The sequence below is a fragment of the Delphinapterus leucas genome, chromosome 6, assembly GCF_059928025.1.
Source record: "Delphinapterus leucas isolate spDelLeu-1000000601 "Yukka" chromosome 6, BTC_Dleu_Yukka2, whole genome shotgun sequence".
In the NCBI taxonomy this organism is placed as follows: domain Eukaryota; kingdom Metazoa; phylum Chordata; class Mammalia; order Artiodactyla; family Monodontidae; genus Delphinapterus; species Delphinapterus leucas.
Genome location: NC_143134.1, coordinates 44,787,525 through 44,799,051, shown reverse-complemented (window position 1 = coordinate 44,799,051; position 11,527 = coordinate 44,787,525). Strand labels below are relative to the sequence as shown.

The following is an 11,527-nucleotide window of genomic DNA, read 5'->3' as shown; positions in this document are numbered from 1 at the left end:
GGCAGGTTTGAGTATTACCCTGAGGGTGCCCTGGCTATCTGTGGCCAAACTCACCGAAGCTCTTTAGCTGGTGCCATAAAAACAGCAGAGCGAGCAGAGAGATATTTACACAATTGGCATATATTTTATTATTTTTTTTATAAAAGGCAAAAGAGTACATGAGTTGAGGATTAAAGGAGTGAAAAAAAAAAAAAGGAATGAAGAGCCTATTTAGAGTCTCCCAACCCCCATCCCTAAAACTGTAATATCTTTTATATATATATATATACACACACACACACACACACATATATATATATACACTTTTTTTTTCTTTTTTTAAAGAGCAAACGTGAAACTTATGACCTGGACTTCACCCCACCCACCTCATGCCTCCATCGTGGCAGAAACACATCACTCTGCTCTTACTTATGTATGAATAGCTAGAGCTCCTCATCTGGGCTGTGGTCCCCTCCTCCTAGCCCTACTCATATTCCCACCCTACCTCCCCCAAAGCCTATAGAAGCCCCCTATGTAGAAAAAACAGCAGACACACACATACTAAGAAACACATGTACGTGGACTCTCCTCCACACAGAGCCCCTGAAACATGCAGATCCCTGGTGCTTTCCTCACTCATAGACAGACACAACACCCTCCCTCCCTCCGGGCCTCCCCCACACGCCCACAGATAGAATCCTTTCCACTTGGTCCTTTGCCCTGAATATCTGGAAAACCACACACACGCACATGCACACATCTGCTGCCCATTCTCTCTCTTTGGGAGACAAAGGACTAGATTGGCCCCACTCCCTGTGCCACCAGCTTACAGACAGTGGCCAGCGGTCCTATTGGATCCTATTTCCTTCAGGATGGAAAATCCTGAAGGGGGCTTTCTAGAGGGGTGGTGGTAGACAAGGAGCTTCTTAGCCTGGGAGGGGTGTCGTGAAGAGGGCTTCTAGGAAGCAACCCCTGCACAGTCAAAGGATGCTCATGAGAGGGGTTGGGGGGGAGGCCCCTGCCCATTCACATCTGCCCCTTGTGCTTCACGTGGGACAGCTTCACATTCTCCTCATCGGTGGAGGGTGGAGGTGGTTCCAGGTGGCAGCCGATCATGAGCTGATACACGAGGACACCCGCGATGGAACCCAGGAGTGGGGAGATGATGGGCACCCACCACCAGTGGCGGCCGGTCCTGGGGGCAGACAGATGTGGTCAGGGACGCGTGGGGCAGGGCAGAGGGGAGACGGGCTGGCGCACGCTGGCGGGGACTGCACTCACGTGAAGACTTCCGAGCCCCAGCCGGCAATGGCTGTGAAAAGGCGAGGGCCGAAGTCCCGGGCGGGGTTGACGGCGTAGCCAGAGTTGAAGCCCATGGACGTGCCGATGACCAGGACCACCAGGCCCACAGTGAAGGCCTCCAGGCCACGCGGAACAGGGTTATTGTAGGGGTCCACAATGGCCAGCACACACACGATGAGGGAGGCTGTGCCAATGAACTGGGGAGTGGGGAGAACAGGGTGAGAAGAGCCCCCGTCCACCTTCCAGCCCCTCCTTCCACCTTCCAGCCTCCCTCCACTCTCAGAGTCTTGGCATCTCCCGTGCTCTGCTCTCCAGAGCAGTGGTACTAAGACTTTTGCTGGTTAACTTTGCAGATTCCTAGGAATCTGCTCTAGACGAGGAGTCCTGTCCCCCAGCCAGCCCATGAGCAACCCAAGGCAGCCTGGTCCTCCTCCCCGAGTTCCCCTCACTCACCCCCAGCCCGTACCTGGTCGAAGAAGCCATTGACCATGTCCAAATGTCCAGAGGGGTAGGTGGCAAAGATGCCGGCTGTGCCATTGGGGCCCGAAACTATAAGCTGGTTGTTGGCGAAGGCCCAGATTGCATCTGGTCACAGATTAGATATCAAGTGGATGAGGGCAGAGGCCTGAGCCCCATCTCCCCCCTCAGGCTGGGCCCACCCTCCCAGGGGTCACAGGTGAGTGTGATCGCTGCTTTATTACCCTGGAGTCGGGGGTGGGAAGGTGGAGGGGTGGAGGGCCTGACTCCATTGTTGCCCGACTCATTTCTTTCCCCTCATGACCCCCACCTGGGGCCTGTGCGTGAATGAGTCATAAGCCCGGGGCCTGGGCAGGCCCCAGCCATCTGTCATCGAAAGGCCTGGTGCCAGCAGGTCCCAAGCAGAGGGAGGGGGTAGTGGAGGAAGGCAGGATGGGAAGCCTCACCATAATACAGCCCAAAAACTATCCCGGCACCCAGGAAGGCTCCCAGAGTCTGAGCCATGGCGTAGACGGGCAGCTTGATCCAGGGCTCACGCGCCAGGAAGCACATAGCAAAGGTCACGGCAGGGTTCAGGTGGGCCCCTGGGCAGAGGGGAGATGGAACCTATTAGCCCCTGCCTGCCACAGTGGGGAGGCCAGGATTCCCCCACCCCATACTCCCCCTCTCGGGCCTGGTGAGCAGGGATGCAGAGAAGGGTTTCTTGTACAGAATGGTGTGTTGGACTATGTAACAGACCGACTCGACTAATCTCTGATCCCAAGGTCAGAGTCAAAATTTCCAAGTATCAAGGTCCTTCACCACTCTTCTCTTCCAAGGACCCAAAGCTAAGCCCTGGCTATGCCCTGTTCTGAGATGACTTCCACTCCCACCCTATTCTCCAGCGGGACACCTTGTGGGAATGCTGTGGAGGGGTGATGGCTGAGGGTGGGGTAAGGCCTTACCAGAGACCTGGCCAGCGATAAGGATGCCTAGGGTGACGGCGAAGCCAAAGGCCAGGTTGATGGTGAGGAAACCACCGTGGGTGCCCCGGCTGAGCACGACCTGGGCCACAGAGCCACAGCCAAACAGCTGTGTCAGGAAACAGAACAAAGCAGGGAGGGTGAGGACCAGTGAGTCTCACTCCAGAGGGCAGGGATGAAGCCAACAACCTCCCCCTGCCTTCATGGGGAGGACGGGAGGGCGAGAAGCCCTTTCCTGGAATCGAACCCCTCCTCCTCCTGCTGCCGTTGTAACCCGCAGAAGAAGCAGACATGGCCTCTTAGCCCCAATGTCCCAACTCTACTAATAACAGGGTCCTATGGAAGGGACTGGAAGCAAAGTTTGCAACCTCGAGCCCAGAAGATGGCTGAACCATCTCCACTGATTTTTCTTGACTCTCAGTAGGAGTGGGTGGAAGGGGACACTCTCACCTGAGCAGTTCCTCCCCCAGCCCTTCAGGCCTGGCCCATAGGGATGGGAAGGCTCTCACTCATCCCCTACCTGCAATTGCCTCCCTCTCTGCCCCAAAGAAGAGCTGAGGGGGAGAGGGCACAAAGAAAGGGAGGAAGCCAGAAGTTAGTTTGAGTCCACTTCTCCTGAATCTGGGGTGTCAGAGCTCCTGCCTCTTCCTGCTCTCCCTCTCAGGATCTTCAACCTCCTTGACCTGTTCCTGACCCAGAGCCTCCTCTCTCCACTTGCCCTGACCTCCCTGCCCTCAGAGGTCCAGGTTCCCCACTCAGATTTGGAGGTCCCAAAGACAGCGATCTGTCTAGTCTCACTAGCCATAGTCCAGGACCCCCAGAGCAGTGGAAGTGGGGAGATTAGTTCTAAGCTTTCTGCTGGAAATTGGGGGGGGGGCGGTGTGTATTCAAGAGGACTAAAATCCCTGATGTCCTGCAAGTACAGAATGTGCTATTTGTCCGTTCCCCTTGTTCAAATGTAAAAGTTTCTGTACTAGCCCCTCTGTAAAGAGCCATTGCCCTGAGCCCCCAAAGTGTCCCCCGAAGCTGCTCCAGCCCTGCCCCAGCTCTCCTCTCCCACCTCTCCATAACTAAAGTCTTTATGCCTATCCAGCAGAAATTTTCCAAAACATGTGCTAAGGGCCCTCGTCACTTCTAAAGGGTCAGTGTCCTGCTGTACTGGGTGGTTAAGCATTTTGATTATCATCCTTCACGAAGACCAAGAGATGGTGGGGAAGCCAGCAGCAGTGATGCAGGGCAAAGGTGTGCAGGCAAGTGAGAGCAAAGGTCAGAGAATGTAAGTATGTATGTGTGTTGGAACAGGCACGTGAGGGTCTGTGGCACCCTGCCCAGCTTGGCCGGCCCTGGCCTGAGCTCCTTGCCTGCCTGAGGCCCAAACCTGGCTCCATCCCAGGAGGTCTTGGAGGGAGAAGCTGTCAGAGCCAGTTCCACCACCTTGAGACTCTTCTTCCTCTTCCTCCAGGCTCACTCTCCCTCTCCTCACCTTACTAGGAGCCTCAGAGAAAGGGGCTTCCCTCGCCCGAAAGCCAGCCTTGCTTCTGCCACTGCAGGCTCTCGGTCCCCAACCCACAGAGGTATGCAGGTAAGCCCTCACCGACCACTTGGGCGTCTCCCGGGCCTAGCCTCTCCTCTCCAGGCACTGACACAAAATGCCTCTCAGCCACCTGAGCCTGAATGCCTTCAAAGACATAACACCCTCCTTCTGTGGTCAGGGAGAAGCCAAATGATCCTGGGGCTCAGCGGGAGGCCTGACTGCTCCTTTGGGGGAAGGCAAACTGAGACTAGGGAGGAGATAGGGAGGCCCCTCTGTGAAGGGAAGACAACTTGCTCTGTCCTGGCTGCTCTCAAACAGGGGGCTGGACTAAAAATCAGACAGGGACGGGGGGACACACGGCTCGGGGGCAGGAGGAAAACAAACGTCTGCCCCTATTCCCTTCTTGGCACTTGGCACTGGGAGAGAAGAGAGGCAGATGACTGGGACGTCTACTAGTCTGCGGAGGGGGTATGGATAAAGTGCCCCACCTGGCTTCCCCCCTTCTTGTTCCTGGAAGCCAGAGGTGAGTCCAGCTTTTCTCTCCCTATAGAATCTGCTCCACCACCACCACCCGTTTAGGGTGGGCCATCCAGCCCTACTTGCCCCTAGTTAATCTTGCTAGTTCACAGGGGGCCGCCTGGTCTATGTCACCAAGGGTTGGAAGTGGGACACGGAGTACCCCATCCCCTGCAACAGAGCAAATGAACCCAGACGTAACCCAGAGGAAACAGGTGTAACCACAAGAGTGGCCGAAAATCTGAGAGTAACTGGGACAGGAAATGGAGCCCATAACTGGTGTGTCTGTCAGACCCAAAAGTGCAGAGTCACCCAGGAACAACCCAGACCCAAACTGGCATAACCAGGGCATAACTGGGACTGGGGAGTAACCCAGGCAGGGAAGCGTCCCCCTCAGAGAACCTGTACAGTAACTCAGGCCCCGGGGAGTAAGTCAGAGTGCTTCTGCATGGAAGCTGACAGCATCTGTCTGGGAGTTGCTCAGCACTAGGGGAGGAATTTTAGTGACACCACATCCTTTGTGCCTGGGGCACAGCTGCCTTCCACAGCCTCCTCTCTTCAGGATCCTCCCTCCTTCCCGCTTGCTGTTTGCTGTGTAGCCCCCGCCCTCTGCCCCCACCTGTGGCAAACTGTCCTTATGGCAGGGCAACTTTTGGACTTTCTTCTGAGGCTTAATTATTCATTAGGGGCCAGGCATCCAAGACCCAAATAACCCAAGAGAGACCCATTTGCCACTGCCTCCACTGCCTCCCAGGGCTGGGACTCTAGGAACCTGGCGAGCTGTGGAAGCCAGAAAGGGCTGGAGGTCCCAGACTGCAGAGGTGACTGCTGTCCCCAGCCTGTGGGCTGGGTCACTGGTGAGAGGGTAAAGGATCAGAGCTGTCACTGGGGCATAACAGCTGTCATTCTGGCAAGAGTCGAAACTGTCAGTCACTGAGGGGGTTAACGCTATGGGCGAAGAGTGCTCCGGAAGGGGTCAAGTTGGGGGCGAGGGATCAGAGCTGGGAGAGGGGTCAAGGCTGTCTTAAAAAACACAGACCATCCGGTGAACAGAGGGACTGGGGAGTGTGGGGCTGGAGAGAGGCTTCTCCCTCCACTCACCACGAGGATGAGGGTCCCCAGGCACTCAGCCAGCGCCTGGCGAAGCAGCTGGTAGCGGATGTGGAGCATCTCCCCGCAGCGGGACACCAGCTCCTTCTGTCGACCCATGGCTGGGGCAGGCGGCGGTGCTGTCGGGCGGGCGGGCGGGCGGGCGGCGGACGCAGCAGCAGTGGCCGTCAGCGCCGAGTGGCGCCCTTTATAGGAGCCAGAGGCAGCGCCCCGCCCGCCGGCACCGCCGCCTTCCGAGCCGGGTGCCGGCCTCAGGAGTGGGCGGCCACCCCGCACTGCTCGCCTAGGGAGGCTGGAAGGGACGCTGGGTTGGGGGGACGCTGATAAGGAAGGTAAGGGTGTGTGGTGTGAGGAGGCTTTAGGGCTGGTGTTGGCCCGGGGAGGAGGTGTGTGGGGGCTGAGACCAGACTGCGGGATTGTGGAGTCTGAGAGCCGATGGTGGGGTGTAGGCACGTGCAGGACGGGGGCTCAGGGGGGAAAAGGAGCCGCCAAAAACACCTCCTTGGGCCACTCGCAGTGAGCCTCGCTGCCATCCTCACCACGGTGGAGGGGAGAGGAGACATGTCAGAAAGGAAAGGAACTCTGCTTAATTCACTGTAGTGTCCTACATGGGAGGGAAACCCAAAAGGGAGGGGATATATGTATAAGTATGGCTGATTCATTTTGCTGTGCAGTACAAGCTAATACAGCATTGTAAAGCAACTGTACTCCAGTAAAAATCAGCTAATAAAAAAAGAATTTTTTTTTTTTTAAAGAGAGAAAGGAAAGGAACTAGCCCCAGCTCTACACGATGGCTGGACCTGGCGTGTCCTCAGTCAGAGGCCTGGAGGGAGGAGGCTGTGGGCCCCAAGCGAGAAGAGACCCTCTCAGAGTCCAGACCCAGGGGGACTCAGGAACACAGGTGCTGAGTTCCAGCCAGAGTACACCGGCCTTTGCTTCTTGCACAGTTAGTACATGTCACATGTTGCATGTCCTGACCTGCTCCATTCTCAGCTGTGTCCACACATGACATCTGTCCTATGTGCCTGATCACAGTTTCTGGGCTTTTTTTTTTTTTTTGGCGGTATGTGGGCCTCTCACTGCTGTGGCCTCTCCCGCCGCGGAGCACAGGCTCTGGACGCGCAGGCTCAGCGGCCATGGCTCACGGGCCCAGCTGCTCCGCGGCATGTGGGATCCTCCCAGACCGGGGCACGAACCCGCGTCCCCTGCATTGGCAGGCGGACTCTCAACCACTGCGCCACCAGGGAAGCCCGCCTTTCTGGGCATTTTTCATGGCTTTGCTCATGCCTGTTGAACATGGCTGGGTTAACAGAGCTGTCACACGTGTACCTGCGTGCATCTTGCACATGGCTCCAGAGGCTGAGCTGCAGTTGTCCTGACATGCCATAGGCCACATGCTTGCAGGCAAGGTGAGTTCCAGCTGGTTTGTTTTTTGGTTTTTAATATTTATTTATTTATTTATTTGGCTGCACACTCAGATCTAGTTCCCTGACCAGGGATCAAACCCCGGTCCCCCTGCATTGGGAGGGCAGAGTCTTAACCCCTGGACCACCGGGGAAGTCCCGAGTTCCAGCTGCTTTTAACACTCGCCTCTCCCACTCTGGCTGATCCCTGGCCAGGGGCAAGTCTGTCCCTTTAAGAGATTAAGCTGGCTGAACTGAGGGTGTGTCAGTCCCATCTCAGGGGAGGCATGGGGCAACCCTGTTCCCTATGCTGCATCTGATAATAGGGAAACTGAGGTCTGGTAGCCTGGGCCTTACTCCCACAGGACTGGGAGCAAATATGCCCTCACCCCAGTCTCTAAAGGCAGCTTTGCCAGGGAAGAGCACATTTTCCAAGGGGACTTAATCCAGGTGGGCTAAGGGCCCAGGGGACTTGTCCCTTGAGGAATGTCTGTCAAAAATGAGGGCTCCAGAGGCGACTCATGCCCAAATAGATAGCGTTTGGCAACACACATAGGTAGATTCACAGGTGCACATGCAGGTGTGCAGCACACACACTACCCCCAAGGCTGGCAGCCATACTTGCCTATAGACCCTGAGCTTTGTTCACATGCTCCCGGGATCCCATTGCCCATGAGAGCCTAGCCATAGGCTCACATATATATGTAATCCCCACACAAGAGGTCCCCCATGACCCTTGGCCCAGGAAGAAGCACTGTACCCCCTGAACCCCACGGGCTGGGAGGGCCCAGAGTGAATCAGGGAGCCATTACTGAGTGCCTGCCGGAGGCCCCACTGCCCATCTGTGACTCAGGACAAAACCCTAGACTCCCGGTGCCAGAGACCAGACTGTGGGAAGGGGGGAAAGCTCCCCACAAGGCTTCACTCTCTTCTCCCCACTCCCTGGTATGCTTCTCAGCCCCTCACAGCCCCAGGTAGGGCTGCACAGGGCAGGAAGTGGCAAAGTGGTTCCTCAACACTGAAAGAAAGTAGGGAGCCCCCGCCCACAGAACCTCATCCTCACTCCTGCCGGTCCTGGGCCTGCCAGCAGCTGAGCCTGGTCTGGAAACCGGAGAAAAACAAGGGCAGCTCCACCATCAGCAGGCAGAGCACACACCTCCCCCCCGGCCCCATATACACATGTGTTTGCACTCAGTTCACATAGGTGTTCACATGGGCTGCACCCTGAGGGAGCAGGTCACACACATAACTGTGGATCTGTATATCTTGCAAGTAGCATCTATTTACACATGTGCACTTACATGTACTCACACATGTGCACATGCGTGTACATGCTCACCTATAATCCTGGGGCTGCAGCTCACCATAGAGCATCTTTGCCACCTCCCACTTCCCCAGTGGATGCAGCGCCATGCTGAGGCACATGGCTTGGCAAGGGGAACGAGAGCCAGTTCCCAATGCCCCCTCACTCCAAATCAAGGTCCAACCTTCAAGACCATGACCCCATATACTCCCACCAAACTGGTTCTTCTCTGTAACTAGGGTGTACACACATGTTCATACATGTACACACCATGCATATTGGGATGGGTTAGGGTTGGAGCTGAGGAGGTATGGGTAGGGCTTCATGCTTCTTAGTGGGCCTGAGAGGACCCTGCCTGGAGGAGGGGGAAGGATGCTATGCTTTCCAAGGGTCCCTTATTCCTGTCAGCCCACCTCGGGTCATCTGGGAATAAGAGGGGTCAGGGCCCGAGGATGCTTGTCCAGAAGCGCTGGGCTGGCTGGCCAGAGTCTGGGGGGCTGAAGCAGGACCTCATTGCACAACTGGATGCAGGTGTTGGGGTGAGGGGGCTCATTCTCATTGTAGTCAGTGTGAATGGCGCCCCCAGGAGCAAAAGATAGAAGGAAGCTCGGCTTCACAGGAAGAGCCTGAGGTTGGTGAGGCAGGCCCTGACCCTGAGTCACGCGGCTTACCCAGAGCCATCTGGGCTCCCTCCTGTGCTTAGGGAAGGAAAGCCTGAGAACGGGCTGGAAGCCAGCCTGCCTGCCTGGGAGCTCCAGGACGAGGCACTTGTCGAGGCCCTATCTCCTCCCAACACATCTTGAGCAAGGTCTGTGTCTCACCTGTGCAGGAGGGCTGAGGGCAGGAGGGCTGTGCCCAGGAAGGGGACTGACAGCCGATCCACCCCATGGGAGGCCGTGACTCCTTGAGGTCAGAAGCTGGGGGAGTGGGTTCCCAGGCAAGGGAAGGGCTGAAGACTCAAGTGCCAGCCTGTTGGACCAGAGGGACTGGCTGGGGCCCTGTAAGGGGTAGGGGTGGCACGCCCTTCATTTCCTGTCCCCCAAACTCTTTTTGCCTGTATGAGAGCAGCTTGAACCAGCATAGGAGGAGACATGGGCCTTGCTGTCAGCAAGTGGAGTGGAGAAGAGTGTAGACATAGAAAACAAGTCATACTACAGTCCCCCGGCATCCCTGAATCCCTAACCTCTTCCCGAGCATTGGAGTGGGATGGGGGAGGGGCTGACCAAAACAGACATACATACATTTTTCAAGTTTAGAAAGTACTTCCTGGGGCTTCCCTGGTGGCACAGTGGTTAAGAATCCGCCTGCCAATGCAGGGGGCATGGGTTCGAGCCCTGGTCCGGGAAGATCCCACATGCCGCGGAGCAGCTAAGCCTGTGCGCCACAACTACTGAGCCTGCACTCTAGAGCCTGCAAGCCACAGCTACTGAAGCCTGCGTGCCTAGAGCCTGTGCTCCGTAGCAAGAGAAGCTACCGCAATGAGAAGGAGCCTGCGCACCACAACAAAGAGTAGCCCCCGCTCGCTGCAAGTGGAAAAAGCCCATGCACAGCAACAAAGACCCAAGGCAGCCAAAAAATAAATAAATAAATTTATATAAAAAAATAAAAATAAATAAATTTATTTTTTTAAAATGTACTTCCTCCCATTTGTGAAACAACCCCCAGAAGTGGGTGTATACTTTACCCTTTCACAGGTGATAAAACTAACAGTTGGAGAGAAGTCACTTGCCGTTAAGTGCTTTTTTTTTTAAATAAATTTATTTATTTTATTTATTTATTATTTTTGGCTGCATTGGGTCTTTGCTGCTGTGCGCGGGCCTCCTCTAGTTGCGGCGAGCGGAGCTACTCTTCGTTACAGTACGTGGGCTTCTCACTGCAGTGGCTTCTCTTTTTGTGGAGCACGGGCTCTAGGTGCGCAGACTTCCGTAGCTGTGGCGCACAGGCTTCAGTAGTTATGGCGCACGGGCTTAGTTGCTCCGTGGCATGTGGGATGTTCCCGGACCAGGGTTCGAACCCATGTCCCCTGCATTGGCAGGCGGATTCTTAACCACTGCGCCACCAGGGAAGCCCCCCCGTTAAGTGTTGAGCTGGATTCAAACGCCATGCGGATATGGAGGAGACGTGAAGAGGGCAGGGAGGCCAGGGAGCCACAGGTCCCTCCATGCTTCAGCACCCTGTCTAGAGGGTGCCCCACTCTTAGGCCACTGCTGGACGCTATCCCTATTTCTGGGCCTTGAGAGTCGGGGGCTGGCTCTGGACAGGAACGGGGAGTGGAGGGCAGAGATGAATCACCCTCTTATGAGTGTCCCCAGACTTGGGGGTGGGCAAGCATTTCCTCCTGCTGCACCAACAGTCACCCACTGTCTCCAGGCAGACAAGATGGAGGAGAGCCTGTGAACACAAACCACACCCCGGGGCACCTCCGGCCAGATGTCCAGCTGGAACTTGAGAAAATCTACCTTTTGACCCATATCATGGGGACTCTGTGCTCACCTTCTGGTGTCACCCTGAGCTGCCCTCAGCACCCTTTGAGGACAGCAGAGGGTCACAGAGAGGAGGCAGAGGAATGGGACGGGAGGCCTAGGCCCTGTGCTGAGGAAGAGCCCAGAGCCACAGGGGCTGGGCTGATGGGGGCAGAGCCCTCCTGTAGACCCAGAAGCTCAGCTCCAAGCCTCGCTTGGCCACTGACCAGTCAGGTGGCCGCACCAGCTCCCTTTCCCGGCCCCTCAGTTTCAGTTTCCTCATCAGTCACCTGCAGGTTTCAGGTGGAGTCCCCCCCAACACACACACACCCAGGGCCCCTGTAAGAATCAGACAAGATTACGGATGTCTCAGGCTTTGAAAACTGTATTACAGTCAATGTAGAAGGAAAGGTTCATTCCAGAAGCTGCCTCGTTAGTGAGTCACGTTTCCTCCTGTATGAATGTCGTGCGTATCCATG

At 56.0% G+C, this 11,527-nt stretch overlaps 1 protein-coding gene across 2 annotated transcripts; it reads right to left on the bottom strand.

Annotated features, from left to right (window-relative positions):
* Window positions 1-104: 104 nt before the first annotated feature.
* On the bottom strand, window positions 105-6,033 carry AQP3 (aquaporin 3 (Gill blood group)). 2 transcript variants are annotated; one of them, XM_022551598.3, is made up of 6 exons: window positions 5,872-6,033; window positions 2,703-2,829; window positions 2,205-2,342; window positions 1,748-1,866; window positions 1,261-1,478; window positions 105-1,174 (listed from the first exon to the last, which is right to left on the bottom strand). In XM_022551598.3, the coding sequence occupies exons 1-6, from the start codon at window positions 5,977-5,979 to the stop codon at window positions 1,006-1,008; spliced, it is 879 nt and encodes a 292-aa protein (XP_022407306.1). In that variant the 5' UTR covers window positions 5,980-6,033; the 3' UTR covers window positions 105-1,005. The 2 variants fall into 2 exon arrangements, with proteins under 2 accessions (XP_022407306.1, XP_089768645.1); XM_089912519.1 differs by lacking the exon at window positions 2,205-2,342 and having other exon boundaries at window positions 5,872-6,023.
* Between the last annotated feature and the right edge of the window lie 5,494 nt (window positions 6,034-11,527).

Excerpts from the sequence above, each read along its gene's own strand:
- AQP3 (XM_022551598.3), bottom strand. The coding sequence starts at position 5,979 with ATGGGTCGACAGAAGGAGCTGGTGTCCCGCTGCGGGGAGATGCTCCAC. Across the intron at positions 1,867-2,204 it reads AGTTTTTGGGCTGTATTATG|ATGCAATCTGGGCCTTCGCC; the intron begins GTGAGGCTTCCC and ends ATCTGTGACCAG. Across the intron at positions 1,479-1,747 it reads TCAATGGCTTCTTCGACCAG|TTCATTGGCACAGCCTCCCT; the intron begins GTACGGGCTGGG and ends CCCACTCCCCAG.